At 40.1% G+C, this 15,224-nt stretch overlaps 1 protein-coding gene across 4 annotated transcripts in view; it reads right to left on the reverse strand.

Moving 5' to 3' along the window:
* Nucleotides 1-15,224, reverse strand: part of ATRX (ATRX chromatin remodeler) — a 79,969-nt gene that overhangs the window by 21,798 nt on the left and 42,947 nt on the right. For all 4 annotated transcript variants that reach the window (XM_032702253.1, XM_032702254.1, XM_032702256.1 and 1 more), the window contains 9 exons: nt 15,019-15,127; nt 14,240-14,419; nt 13,704-13,845; nt 13,209-13,318; nt 8,731-8,877; nt 8,358-8,535; nt 3,475-3,612; nt 3,069-3,244; nt 1,055-1,172 (listed from right to left, as the gene is read on the reverse strand). In XM_032702253.1, coding sequence (XP_032558144.1) covers nt 1,055-1,172; nt 3,069-3,244; nt 3,475-3,612; nt 8,358-8,535; nt 8,731-8,877; nt 13,209-13,318; nt 13,704-13,845; nt 14,240-14,419; nt 15,019-15,127 — 1,298 coding nt within the window. The remainder of the gene's footprint in view (nt 1-1,054; nt 1,173-3,068; nt 3,245-3,474; nt 3,613-8,357; nt 8,536-8,730; nt 8,878-13,208; nt 13,319-13,703; nt 13,846-14,239; nt 14,420-15,018; nt 15,128-15,224) is intronic.

Consider the following 15,224-nt stretch of genomic DNA (forward strand, 5'->3'; position numbering starts at 1 on the left):
TAACCAGAACAGAAAAATATGGTTTAAAAAATCCTCAGCGACAAGCATTTTAAGACAGGTAGTTTAACAAGTGCAAAAAAAAATATAATAAACTGTCCCAGCAGACTATGTAGGACATTTTGTAACTGCTGCAGAAAGGGAATACCTGCTTCATGCTTTACAAAAAATCCTACTAGCAGTGCCTTAAACATTCTTCACTATGAAATTCATTAAGTGAATTGCTTAGAAGCCAAGAGCCGTAGCTGAGGGACGTGGCTGTGTGAAGCACAGAGGTACAGAAAACCTCCCCAGGCATTCCTGGAGGTGACCATTCCCACAGTGTGTGTGGGACATGTGTCACTGAGACGCTGATATCCCAATACCTTGATACACTAAAATTACAAGCTACAGTGGCTCATCTCTAATGCAGTGAACAGCACACCAACCCACAGTAACACATTTTAGGGTTGGGTTTTTTCCCCTTATACACCTTTTAAACAAATTTACATTTTCTGGGGGGAAGATGCAAATTTCCAAGACAGACCAGTCACGATCTCACTGAAAGCTGATGAAGAGCACAGTCATTGTGAAACCTAGACTTATGGGTTTTGAGAGGAAAAGAAGAAACAGTTCCACAAAAGAGCCAATATTTGACAAATAACAGCTTCAGCTGGCATAAAGGCAGAAGAGAACTGCAGGGCTTGGCTGTGCTTACACCAGGACAGCTCAATTCAGTATTCTTTCCCTCCAGTATTACAGTCAATACCTTTTTCTTCCTCTTGGAAGACATAAAATCAATTATATTTTATATTTAGAAAAGCAAGAAATATCTATGAACCAAAACCTGAAGGTGGACTGCTGTTAAGAGATACAAATATTATTATTCTTTCTCAAAAAGCCCAGATGTTTTGCTACAATTCAAGTGTCAAGAGCTGAAGTAAATCTTACAGGAAGCAGAAAAATACATCCACAGAGCCAACAACACATCTAAAAACCCCAACCTACCAACTACAGCAAAATGCACCTTATTAAATGACCATCAGTCTTGTGACCAGAGAGAACTGTAGGCACATACCTGTCAGATGATCCAAGTAGTACTGGTACAGTTTGCACTGAATAGGAGTCATCCGAACCTCCAGAACATACTCATATTTCGGAGGGAGGAATTTTGTTAATGCTGTGTAATCTTTCCTCTGCAATTTTACAAACAGTGCTTTAGTCACATAAACACGAAAATGACTCCCGAGAGCTTAAGAACTTTTGGCATCTCCAACGCCAAATGGATAAATTACAACGATTCAGATGCTTTCCAACCACAAAGGGGGGAAAAATAACCCATGAAATACAACCCAATTACAGGCCCTGTCAGCAGGAACCCATCTTACCTAGTCAGTGTGGTTACATAGGCATAAGTCTGTGACTTGTTAACCCCATGTCCAGTTCCAAGTCCTTGCAGAGTTGACTGCAACTCCAGTAGCTGCTCTGGAAACTACTTTTGTGGGTTTTTTTATAATACTAAAACCTTTTCTGCAAAAGCATGTCAGGCAAGTGTGAAATACTAAATATTTAAGTATTTAAGTGTGGATACTAAAACCTTTTTCTGTGAAAGCATGGGTAAACCAAGCAGCTAATATCAATGTTTGTATCATGGAGGAACTCCCACTCAGGATAACACGCTTCCTGAATACTTGCTTGGGCCAATGCAGATTTTACTTCTATTTTAATTTTTTTACTGTTACAGAGTCTACGTCTCTCTACCCCCACTTCAGCCAAATGGTGATTGATCCTGACCAGAGACTGTTGTACATTCAGGAGTGAAGTAACCTTGATCAGAGCTGATCTGCCTGTGCTGTGCTGCACAAACCCCTGGTTATCCTGCAGGACACCCTCAGCAACAGGAGCCTGTGGGCAGCTCCCACTTGGTCCGGCTGATGGTGACACCTCATGGCTCGAGAGAACATCCTTTGGCAACAGAGCTGTTTTCTTGTAAGGCAGTGATACAGTAGCTCAATGAGCAAAAGGGAAAGCTGCTCTCCATGGACAGGATCTGCTCCTGTGGGCTCCACCCAGTGCTGCACAAACACAGGGTGCCCAGCACCCCAACACACATAAAATTTACTTGATATTTATGCTGCTCTTCCCATTCTGTCTTTCAGTTTGTGTTCCTGTACTGCTGTATAGAATTATGCACATTATGCTCTCGGTACTATTCCTATTTCCAAGATTTTATGATAGGAAGTCTTTTACACTGCCATAAAGCTCCTTATTTCTCTGCTTGAGGCACTGTCCCACCATGATCATTTCACCCAGCTCATGTTCACATGGATTATTAAATCCACTACCAACAACTGCCCAGCCAGGAGGGAGCACTTTGTGCCTACAGGGTGTCACACCTTTGACTGGGCTGCTGGGGCCTGGTGCTGGAAAGCAGAAGAGCAGGAACACCCTGCTGATAGCCCACAAGGTGCAGGTTTTAACTGAAGGGTGAAGAATCCAGCCTTTATTCTGGAAGTCTAGGCAGTTTTGCTTATTTTTTTTTTAATCTAAGGTCCTTAAGATAACAAATTCTTCACTCTTTTGGACCTGAATAATTTTCTTTCTCTCCTCTTCCCCATTGTACTGATTCTCTTAGACCAGAAAAAAGAGGAATTCATAACCAAGTGACAAACTACGGATCACCAACTTTCTGTGTAGATTTTAAGGCAGCTGAGTTTTTAAATATGTATTCTTTAAACATGCATATCAAATTAAATAAGAATATTTCAAAGCAACTAATGCCCCACTCTATCATAAAATTTTGTAGACCCCTAGCAGGAAACAGCTGTGTTCTTCAACACATGTAGATGTCCTGTTTAGGATACACAAATTTCTTAGTTTTTATCCAAGTGTCAGTGTAATTTTTTCTACTCACGATAAATAGTGCAGAGATCTAAGACTCAGTGAAAATATAATAAAGTCAAAAGAGTTAATGGGGCTCTCAGATAACAAGTTTACAGGCCTTTGGGTGCTTTTATCAGAACGAGATGAAATCACTCCTCTCCTTCCCTGCAGTTAAATGAAATGTGTAGCTAGAGTCAAACTGTTCTTACCTGAACACATCCAGCCAACATCTCATAGAGGATGTGTGCACGTTTCTTCATCACTCTGACGTCTGCCAGAGTGGAGTCTGCGCACTGCCCGTTCTGGATCGGGTTTATGAACCGATTCCGGAACTCCTTAATTGAACCAAGTAAATTCTCCTTAATAAAGTTAACCATGCAGTGATCTAGGACAGAAAGATCACACTTGAATTGTTCAAAATGGAAAGTACAGTACTGGGATTAATTCAAACAGAAAATAAATGTGTCATATCCAAATATAGATAGCGAGAACTCACAGGCAGCTTCATTGTATCAAATTCTTTCCTCTTAATCAAACTAAATCTATCTTTATCTTGCTGACAGACTGAAGTATAACCAAGGAAATAAATGCTTCTTAAACCAGACAACTACTCACATTCTATAAGGTTATTTTGCAGTGGTGTTCCTGTAAGAATTATTCTTCTCCTAGACCGAATAGAATTCATTGCCTTGGAGACAGCAGATGCTTCGTTCTTCAGAATGTGTCCTTCATCACAAACCACAAAGTCAGGACCTAGAAAAGAAACATTAGATCTCTCCCATCCTTTATAACCACAAAGAAACCGACAGACTAAAGAACCCAAAATTTGTTCTACTGATGTTATTAACTTTTTTTTTAAACTTCTGTGTGTGTGTTTTATGGTGGGGTTTTTTAGCACCGTTTGGGTTCTCACTCAGCCTGTGCACAAGCATTCACAGTAGCCATTCTGGTAAACAACAGGCTGTTGCTTGTGAAGTCTTCATGGGAAGGATTAATTACAGATTTGTAATATATTCCTACTAAAATGGTCCATCCCTGCAGCTGTGAGTGCATGGCTACACCTCCATCAACCCTGTCCAAACTCTGGAAAACTATTCCTTCCCTCCAGCTTTAGGCTGCCATCTACTGACGCTCAGGCAACCCCAAAAACCACCAAAATTCAAGTCACCTGCAATTTTTCATTAAGGCAACAAGTCAGTATCAGTAGGGATACACAGTGCAATCAGAAGCCTTGATAAGATAAAACACAACCAAATCTGATTTGAAATTACAGACAAGTGAATTGTCACCTTGTAGCTGAAAGTCACCTCAGAAAGGTCCTCAGCTTTCCTCCAGAAGATAAATCCAAGAATGTCAAAACCACACCACAACACATTTCCACAATATGCAAAGCCACTCTATTAAAATTAAATGTTATAGTTTGGGGTTTAAGATAAATAACACCAAATTTGGCACAACAGACTTACACACCCTAGTTGTTTTCAGATTTGGGGCAATTTCTGGAAGTTCCTTTCTTGAAAGGAATAGTAAAAGATATTCAAGGACGCCTCTAATAACTTAGAGGGAATGTTTTACGAGCTCTAAACCCGACCTCAATTCCAACACTACCAACCCTGCAGTCAGTGAAGGCAAGCTGATGCACCTTGGAGAAAAGCCATAAGCTGGGTTCAATATTTAGCTCTAAAAAGGCTGATATTTGAGGTGGCAAAGGGGTGTTTATCAGCAAGGACAATCCAATCTTCTATAACTTACTAAGAACAGTTTTCTTCAGATGAAATTTAAACTACCTTGTAAAGAAGAAAATTAATTCTAGGGCAGTGATCAACAACAGAGAATTACACCTCTGACCCCTCACATGATCTCATGCCAGTGCCAGTCACCTCAACTGTACCATTCTAAGGGTCAGAAAGTAGTTTGAACCTTACACATTAACAGAAAAGGAATCAAGAAAATATTTATTTCCAAGGAGAAAAAAATAAAAGATTCTTGAGCCAAGTCTAGAAGACAATTCTGAAAATCCACATGTGAATTCCAAACACACTTAGGCTTGTCCAAGCCTACTTATTTCTCAGTTTTCACACCTGCCACAGAAACATTTCCCAATATTATTTCACAACTTTTGTACCTTCCCAGTTTTGAAAGCATGAAAATCACTGAGTGGCTACATAAAAAGTCCTCCTTCCATTGCAGCCAACCATCTCTAATACTGACAGATCCTCTCACCTGTCCTCGTTTCATTAAAGACTCTGATCCATTAACATCTTCAGGTAAGTGAATGACAGCAAAAATACAAAAAAAGCCCCCTATCTTAGTACAGTTATTTGTGCTTTGCTTGGCAGGCACTGATACTTTGAACTAACATCTTGGCTCCAAGTCAGCAACAAGGATTTTCATAAATTTGTGGGGGTTTTCCCTTGTTCTTAAAAAACACAAACACAAGTCACTATGGACAGAACATTCCTCAAAATATTATAAAGGAATGTAAAACTTAGACGGACCTCAAGGGATTAGTCAGTCTATTTTCTCCATCTGAGATAAGTTATGAGAAAGGGACAGACAAATCCTCCCTGACAGAAGTGGCAAACACCATGACCTCTCTCTTGCTAAAACACTGTGCAATAACACCCAATTTAAATCATCTCTGTTGCAAATCCGAATAAATTCTGCCCTTTCCTTTCTCCAGCTGATGTCAAAACCAACTGGTAAAACTCCTTTCATTAACCAGCTCTCACATGACGGAAAATTTGTCATTTAGTTGTCTTTTTTCTAGGCTGAAAAGCCTTATTCTTGCAATCTTTCCTCAAAAATCAGTCTTCATCTTCTTATCCTTGTTGTATTTGCAGGTGTTAACATAATGAAACACATAAAAGATGGATATACAGAGATATATACACACAGTTCTCCTGTTCCTCTGAAGTCTACAAGAACTTCATACAACTGCCAATTGAAGAGCAGTTTCCAAGTCAAACAGTAAAGGAATTTTTATTAGTAGCAACACTTAGAAAAAAATAGGAAGTTTCTGCAGTGCTGTGAGCAAAGCACAGCAGTGATCCACAAACCAACAGCACCTCCACAGTGGCACAAAGCATCATGGAAAACCATTTGTTGCTCTGCATGTGTTTATAATCCTGCCATTATTTAACACAGCAGAGCTAGTTAATTAATGAAATCAGTTCTCCACCCATAAACTTTGGTTAAACCTCTACACTGCAACACAAGCTTCTACTATACAGTATGTCATACCCCAGCAGTGTTCACTTGAACAGATACATATCATTAAATCAGCACTCAAATAACAATTTGCAGCTTTTTAAATGGAAAATGCTCCCAAGGGCAAAGGTTTTCCTCTTTCCAGTCACAGCAGTCAGCCAGCACATCACTTCTAACCCTTGTCCTGCCAGCCTGCTGTACTGTCCATGCTAATGCTCCCAGATAGCAAGAAATAAATAAGTATCTTGCAATGAACATTCTCACCAATTTAGCCAATCCAAATGGCTCCACAAACTAATGGATAACAACAGATGGACACTTCTGGTTTTTTGCAATTAGTTAAAATAGAGGAAGATCTGAAACAACACGAAGTAACGAGAAATGCCCTCGAGCTGCACCAGGGGAAGTTCAGGTTGAATATTATGAGAAATTTCTTCACAGAAAAGGTGGTCAGGCATTGGAAGGGGCTGCCCACGGAGCTGGTGGAGTTCCCATCCCTGGACTGTTCAGAAAAAAAGCAGACTTCCCGATATGGTTTAGAGGGCATTTGGTTGAAGGCTGGACTTTACCTTGGAGGTCTTTTCCAACCTTAAAGATCGTATGGTTCTATGAAAATAATTACAGAGTTATTTCAAGGTTGATTTTCCTTATGGTCCGATTCCATCCCACCAACCCACGAGTCCAAGAAGAGAATAAAACCCGAAGTTCCACGTTCACAATTTCCATGAGGAAAAAAATCCATGAAAATCAATCACATTTTATTTCCTCGCTGCACCAGAACACGACCCCCTGAGTATCAAGTTATTGTCCTGTCACCACTACTTTGAGACAGCAATTCACACTTTTCTTCTCTGGCTTTGACTTTCCTGACAATATTCTCAAGAAATGCAATATACTGAGTAAATCAGACACAGAATAACACTGACAGCATGGGGTTCCCCTACACTTCTTTTTCTGTTTTGGTTTCCTGCTGGGTTTTTGGTTTGTTTGTATTTAGTAACTTACAACTTTAGGAGTCAAAAAACCCCATGGCAAGAAGGGCATTTCCTTCACTGCTTAAATAATGTGTGTGGAATCATCATGACCACAAAAATAGTTCACCAGCTGCTGTACTAGAGCTTCCCTGACTCCACAGCAATTATATGATTTTGTGAGTCAAGATGGCAGAAAATTAATTAATGTTTTAGCTGCTCAAACAGGCTTTCTGCAGCACTGGAGATGCCAATTCCACTTGGCCAATGCCAATAATCACAAAGTTATTTTCCCCATTAGAATAAACTCCTTGTCAGTCAGAACAAAATTCACAGTCCTACTATTAACTGGAACTTCACAAAATCAAGCTCACCAAGTACAATTATCAACAAGAAAGAGAAAGGGAAAAAAAAAAAAAGAAAATCAATCACACAGTGTCAACATAAAGTCCAGTCAGATAATTAAAATCCAAGAAAACCCACCTCCATTCACCCCACCTACCTATCTGCATTCTCAATTTAAAGAGAAAGGCAGAGAAATCCCGAAATTACAGCAAAGGTGCCTTTTAGAAACAGTTTTTAAGATACACTGCATGCTGCATAACTAAGTTGGTATCAGGTGCCAGTGCAGAATCTGAAGGGAAATTTTGCTATTTTGGTGAAACTTGCTAGTCCTAAAATTTTTAGTTCTTTTTTGTGACCACCTGATAGATCAGTTAATATTAACTTGGAATACTTTCAAGTGCTTCCATACATGTTGATGTAAGTTTGCTCAGTTCAGCTCAGCTCAAACCAGACATCTGCTTCTCAAGACTAAAAAAATAATTAAGTGCTTTATCTGAATTCACTTAATTAGCACTTAATTAACATTTGTTTTTTTCACTCTTCTAAGGCACAAATTCAACTATTTTCCTGTGTAGTTGCCCCCTTAGTGAGAGATTTCTATCAAGGACAAAGCAGCTCCTGATTGTAACAAATTAGCAAGTGAAAATAACCTTAGATTCTGGACATAAGGTTACTTTAAATCACCTTGCCAAGAAAGAAATGGTAGAAAAAAAATGGGAAAAAAAACGGGAAAAGTTTCCAGGATATATTCCTGGGGTCATTCTTGCATTTGATCTAATAGAAAAGACTGTTACAAAGACTTCTGTTATTTATAAAAGCAGATGGGGAAGTTTCTGGACAAGAACTTCCGTAACTCAGAAAAGGCAACAAAGCAAATCTGATCAATCTTACTGATGTTATTATTTATTTACTTTGCTCACGTGCATAAACTGGGAAGTACAATATATACAAAATGTGTTAATTTTCACTTACCTGGATCAACTAATGCTTTATTGAATATTTCTTTAAGTTTCCTACTCTTCACATTCCTGCCTTGTGCCAGATTTCGGTACATCTCGTAGCCTATGATCATCACACCCCCCTCGTCCTGCCAGTGCTGCAGCATGTAGCTCCTCTCCTGAGGGCGCTTCACGGTTGCCAGCTCACAGACCTTCCAAAGGGGAAAAACATGCTGGAATTCCTCTCACAATACTGCAATGCCGGTGTAACTTCTACTATTTAAGACTTATTAATGCAAGTAGATTTTTCACATTCCTCAGCCTATGTTTTGAGTGGTGGAGCTTCCCGATTATGTGTAAACCATTCAATTACTTCATTTTTAAGAAAGTGTTTTTAAGTCTTGTACCTCTAGTCTTTCCTCATCTTCTAAACCTTCTTGCCATTTTTCAAACTCGTTCAGCCAGTTCAAGGCAGTGTTCAGTGGACACACAACCAGAGCTGTCCGAAAATCCAGCTTGTCACACAGCAAGACTGTGTGGAGAAAACTTACTACCTGCAAGAGTTAAAAACAGAACACTAAATAAACCACTGGGGATTCAACACCGGGACAGAAAGATACAAGTATCTATTCAATTATGTAATTAATTACCAACAACAGACTTGTTTAAAAATGCTTTCTCTGTTTTCAACTTGCTGCTTAAAATTTAATACAGGTGTATTTTGAGTTCATACACTTCTTACTCTGTGTTACATGGCTGCACACATCCTTCACATACTGAGCTACAGGCAGTTTTGAATTGCTGAAGGATTTTGTAAGTAGGGAATCCTCCCTTTACATTTCACCAATCATCTTCATAAATTCGAAATTTCTATTAGGTCATTTTTAAGCTTTCTCCCAAAACTCGCCCAAAACATCAAATAAATTCACATTCATGTTTCTCGAAAGTAAATTTCAGTCTTAAAACAGTTTTTCACATTTTTTCAACATATCGGCAAATTCTCTCAGAGGATCTCTGAAGCAGGTTATGGAACTGTTTTCCAAGGATTCACCTGTAGCCAGCCTGGCTCTACAGTTGCAGATGACAACACCTCCCTGAGGCCTGAGAAAGGTACCCTAAATCTTCTGGGTCACTCAGTGCTGGGCCTGTTTTGTGCAGCAGTAAATGAAGGCAGGACTAGAGCACTCAGAAGCAGAAGAGTCAGTGATCTCCAGCTCTCCCACCTGACTTTTAATGGTGACTGCACTCTAATCTACACTTCTCACAGTTCTTTCTGGATAAAATCTTGGTATCTGGCAACTCTGATTTAATACACTGTTCAAAGGAATTTCTAACTGCATGACTATGCTTGGAACACAGGGCAACAAATTGCTTTTAGCTGCTGCAAGACAAAAGGAGTCACTGGCTGTTTTGTGGTAAGACTAAAGCATCTCATGCTCAGATGCAACAAGTACCCACGAAGACTCATCACCCAAGTCCTGCCTCCTGGCCAGCAAGGCCCCAACTGCCTGATTTCGCTGATCACTCCTGACATCCTGCTCTGCAGTTTGCAAAGTCTGCTGGAACTGATGGCTGACTCAGCTCTTTTGAAGAGCTAAACAACGAATGCCATCATAGAGCACAGCAGAATGACTGGCAGATGAACAGAGAGGGGAAAAAACCAGCTACCTAAGCTGTAAGCACCAGCCTTAAAAATGGGTTTTGTTGATACGTGTTTGTAACTATGGTTTTCTTTGATTATCAGGAAGTTACAGCCACAATACCATCATTAACACATATGGGTCACATAGAAAAATATTTTCTGCTGCGAAACATTTCATTAAACCATATAGCGCATAAAACGTAAGTACACAAAGTCCCCGAGGCAACAGTCCTGCAAAGCGTTACAAATCTCCAGTAAAAAGTGCAATTTACTCCTGTAGAACCACAACATTTAAGTTAGAAACAAGCATGCAAAAATATACTCTTCAAAGGTGATCTTCAAAAGTGTTCTATAGAATTGTAGACTGTCAAAATACCGTGTCTGTCTCCCCAGCTTCCCTAAACAAACCAAAGCTGTACATACTGCAGCTGGAGTTCTCAAAAACCCGCTGCCCACATGCTGTGCACCACCAACCAAGACTGCAGCTTAGGCTACCTAAACTGTACATACAGCAAATGACCTCAGTCCCCCTGATCATCTACAGCTCTGTGGCACTCAAACCCCCCAGGCCCACCAGAAAAGCCAGATTCAGAAAACCACAAAACCCAAGCTTCCCTTGAGCCTGTTCTTTGCAGAAGAAGAATCCAAGGGATCCACAGAATCTTAAAATGTTTTGCCAGTCAAGGCATTCCTTGACCATATCCTACAGTCTGCTGGTACAGAAAGATTCTTGGGACCAGAAAGTCCTAAAAAAACAGTCTGAATTAGGTCAGAGAGCAGGATTAGCTATTTCTCATGTAACTTCGCTGTTTGAAGCTCCTGGTTTAGAGGGCAGACTCAAGGTTCAGGAAGCCACCTGAGCACAGCCAAGGCCAGCAAGGAATAACAGCCACCTCCTGCTGGATTCACTCTGAAGACTTTCTCCTGGAGCACACTTCAAGGGTCTAAAAATAATAACAGTGAAAGGCATCAAGCCAAGCCAGGTCTGCTCTTTAGCAGCATCCAGGTGTGCTGACTTTGACAAACACCAACCAGGAAGGCAGAGTGAGCACTACTGGTGAGAGAGTAAAAACTACAGAGATGCCTCATTCCAAACACTCAGGTGTCAAAGACTGACTGCTTGTCACAGGATCTCACAGCATTTTGTTTGCCAAGTGACTGCCAAGGTCGCAGAGCTGGCTGCAGTCACTTGCAAACTATGAATCCAGCTATAGCACAAAAATGCTGAGCCAAACTCCATGGAGCTCGGAATTCCACGGTGTTGATACACTGAGCTGTCTAGGGCCTTTGGGTCAGGTGACAGGGCTTCCCAATCCAGTGGGGAAGCTCTCACCACAACTGACCAAGGTGTAAGATGATGGTGAAAAGGTCTACCTCATTGCAGGAAAAAAATAACCTCTTCAAGAACCACCATCACCAAGCTCAAGAGACTGTACTCCAGGGAATGGGTAAAGTGCATCCACACTTGGAGGATGTGAAGAAAGAATTTAGAATGAAGTGTTGCACAAGTGCTGGCTGCTAATGTGATCTAGATTTGCTGGTCAAACTCCCCAGAGCACCAGGAGGATCTCCTGAAAAAGGACTTCAGAGCTAAGCCCAGATGGATCCCGAGCTGAAATCGGTTCTTGTCAATCCAATGTCTGCAGAAGCTGCAATTGCATTTCTAATGATTCAGCTCAAGCTAGAGATCAAAAAATTCACAGCAGATCATTTCGCTGGCCAGTTGCCCTGATAAAAATGTGGGAATATCTCCCTCCTCCAGAAATGAGGAAATAGCATCAATGAAGGCCAACGACAGGGAGATCACAGTGGCCCTGCTTTTCTGATTGCCTTTTCAAGCACAGACAAGGTTGTCATCTACCTTTCTTCTTCAGAGTTCTTGAAAAATTCCCTTTCTCTTTCCCAGAATCAGAGGGAAAGGTTCTTCTGACAAATGACTTCTGCTAAAGGGATCCTTGGGAAGAGACCAGGCAGCAGAGCCAGACAGGCAGCTCACCCCAGCTCTTTGCTCACAGGATGAGTGGTGGTGCTACACCTGGCTAAATGCAAACCCAGAGCTCATGAAGGCTGACTGATGCTTGGAAACAAGCAAACACAAAGGGAATTCAACACTCCTGACTACCTGCAAAAGAGCATCAATATGGAGATGCAGGGAAAAGAAAACTGGGTTTGATCTTTCACCTCTTTTGAAGGTCAAAGGCATAAGCTTCTCCAGAGGCCTGCAATGATTGCAAGAGGCCCAAGAGCAAGAGCTGTGAGCATTGTCTGATGAGCTTCAGCAGAAACATTTTAAGGCAAGGATTAAGCTTCCACTATTAAGGACTAATGGAAGTGTCAAATTGTTCACTGTGCAACTTTTAACATGGCACAAGAACCACTTGGATGAGACCCAGAAATACGGAGACCTTAAGAAACGCTACAATATTCTGTTTTCAAGATTTTTACAAAGCAGTCTTCAGCAGTGTAAAGGAGACGGAACATGCCCTCAAGGGACAATGAAAGCTTGAACCTGAAGATGTCAGGAAGCAAAGAACTGGAAAAAAAGAAGTAAAGTGAAAAAGGGTTGAAAGCATGTCCTATAGTGAACTGCCAAGGCAACCAAGTTTCCCAACTGCTCCAAAAACCTGCATGTACTTATGAACAATTACTGATGGGAATGAATGACCCCGTCCCTCAGCCCAGAAGTGTCTAAACTGCAGCAAAAGCACAAAGCATTGGACCTTAGGCACTAAAAGTCTGGCATTTAAAAAAGCCCCAAACCCGATAAACTTGAACTTTATCAGTACAGCAAATAAATTTAAAAAGCACTCACGAAAACAAACAGTTCAGAGAGAAACACACAAATGAGGAAGACACTAAAATTTAAACACAACCTGCTTAAGATCATTAAACTGTCTCATAAACAGGTTCCTGAAGTCTGTCTCCTATCACTGTATTTTCTTGTTCTGAGTTGCAGGGGAGCTACAAAGCACTTGGACCTTTTCACATGAACATCAGTGATTACCTAATTTAATTTTATATATTTTTAAAGCAGAGAAAGCATTAAATGTGTATCAGAACCTTCATAGCTGTATGCTACAAACACAGCTTCTTTCTCAAGATCTCTGCACAAAACATTTTCCTCCAGCAACTTTCCCTGAGTCACTATCTGTGAAACAGGAAAGCCATCAAAATTGGCTTTTGCTGGATCAGCTTTTGAGAGGAAGCCACTGACCGAAAAACGAGATGACTTTTGTTCCTTACCTGTAACGTTTTCCCCAGGCCCATACAGTGAGCAAGAATGCATCCAGAACCAGGAGATGTCTTTGTTTTTTTTACAGATTCACAACAGCAATCCCACATGAACTGAACACCTGAAGAAAATTATTGAAAGTTCTTACTAAACATTCATTTTACCGAAGTTCAGCCTACAAGAAACAGGTGTGCTCATTTAAAGGTCATGGTAACGTTTAGAAAAGCAGTTGTTAGGATAAATATTGATTCATTTCTGTCCAGTGAGTTGTTAAGTGGGGTGATCTTTGTCTTGATTATATTCACAGTTTCACTGAAGATGTAGCAATTGGGTAAGAAAATATTACTGTAAGGACTGCAGATGATTGGGGACAGGGAGAAAAGAGGGAACATTCTGGTATCTGCCTGTCAAGGAGTTTTTCTCATGATTTAATCCAGGATGCATAAGGTGCTGTGCCCTTGGAGAGAAAAAAAAAAAACATTTTTTTTTAATCTCTCTTTCCTTACCATCTACTTGGTGTGGTTTCAGTCTGGTAACTATACTCCTGTGAACCTGCACTAATGGTTCTTTGGTTTCTTCATCTTCATCTAAAACCAGCTTAGTTGTAATGGGACATTTCAGAGGTGAAGCATCTTCTATCTCTATCACCTATAAACAGAAACAGGGCATCATAGGAATAGTTCTCACATGATTAATACCAAGCACTCGAGAGACACTTAGATTTAACAAACTGGGAGGTATAATTTATTTAGTAAAGAGAAATCTTCAATTCTTTACTATGCACCACAACTCACTCCTGCAGAGTGCTTTTCCCTATGAAAAGTGAACGAGTAGGGAATGAAAACAGCTTCCTAAAGCTCACAGTAGTCAAATAAAACTTGCCAATGTTAACCCAAAGGAAACCGCAAATAAAACTTGTGGCTTACAAGGCTGCATGTAAGTAGTTTTCAAACGACTTATCAGATTAAATTCAGGTAGAAATATCTGCCTTAGACATCAGCAGTTCCACCTCCCAGTATTTCACAAAGAAAACAGACCATACCTCTCTCAATTTGTCTCTCTCCCGTTCTCTCTCTGCTATACGTTTTCTTCTTTCTTCTTCTTCTTTAAGTGCATTCTGGGTTTCTGTTCTAAGCTTATCGTCTTTAATAATTTTCCTTATTTTCTTCCTGCCTTTTCCAGGAGATTTTGAATCATCGTTGTCCTCATTCTCAGAATTACTCTGTTAGAAATTAAATAAAGTGTATACTAGCAAGAAAATTACAGCACAGACCATCAAAACTTCATTCTTAGACAAGCCCCCAAAAATTCTTATAAACACAGGTGAAGTTTAGCTAATAAGAAAAAAGATACCTCTTTTAAAAGTCAGCCAGCATGACAAAAGAAGTGCCACCTTAACTGTAATGTACTTTGAGATACTAAAGATAAGCCCAGCTGTGCCAAGGCAGTACTGAAGGCACTGTTACCATTTACTAGTAGCTAAAAATAATTAATAAAGAACTATTTTTCTATTATAGTGGTGCTAGATCGGATCAGCTCTTACCTGCTCCATACAGGAAAAGAAACCCTAGTAGTACTAAACCCCTAATCTACTATTTGTCTCATTTACATTTAGATTAAAAAATCCATTTATTTAAACATCAAGGATTTTTCTCAAGATCTAGACAGGAAAAGTTAATGGTGCCATTTTACAAATTTTAGCCTGAATTAACACTGAAGAGCTGTAATTTTTTACTGTACTTTGTGCAAAGCTGTTTGAGATACCCAAGTCCCTGAGCAGTGGACAAGAGACATTTATTACTTCAAAACACCACGTGGTACCTTATTGTCATTCTCACTTGACGAATCCTCTTGAACCCTTATTCGCCTTCGTTTCTTCTTCTGTTTGTAACTGCGCTGGTTTTCTTCTGCCTCAGCTTTCTTGGCAGATCTATTAAAAAATGGCACTATTACTGACTAACAATAATAATTGTTCCTAACTAGCAGAATATGCACTCCTTTTGTGCAGTTTCAAATTCCCTCTTCCC

This window comes from Chiroxiphia lanceolata, chromosome 14 (assembly GCF_009829145.1).
Source record: "Chiroxiphia lanceolata isolate bChiLan1 chromosome 14, bChiLan1.pri, whole genome shotgun sequence".
NCBI classification, from domain to species: domain Eukaryota; kingdom Metazoa; phylum Chordata; class Aves; order Passeriformes; family Pipridae; genus Chiroxiphia; species Chiroxiphia lanceolata.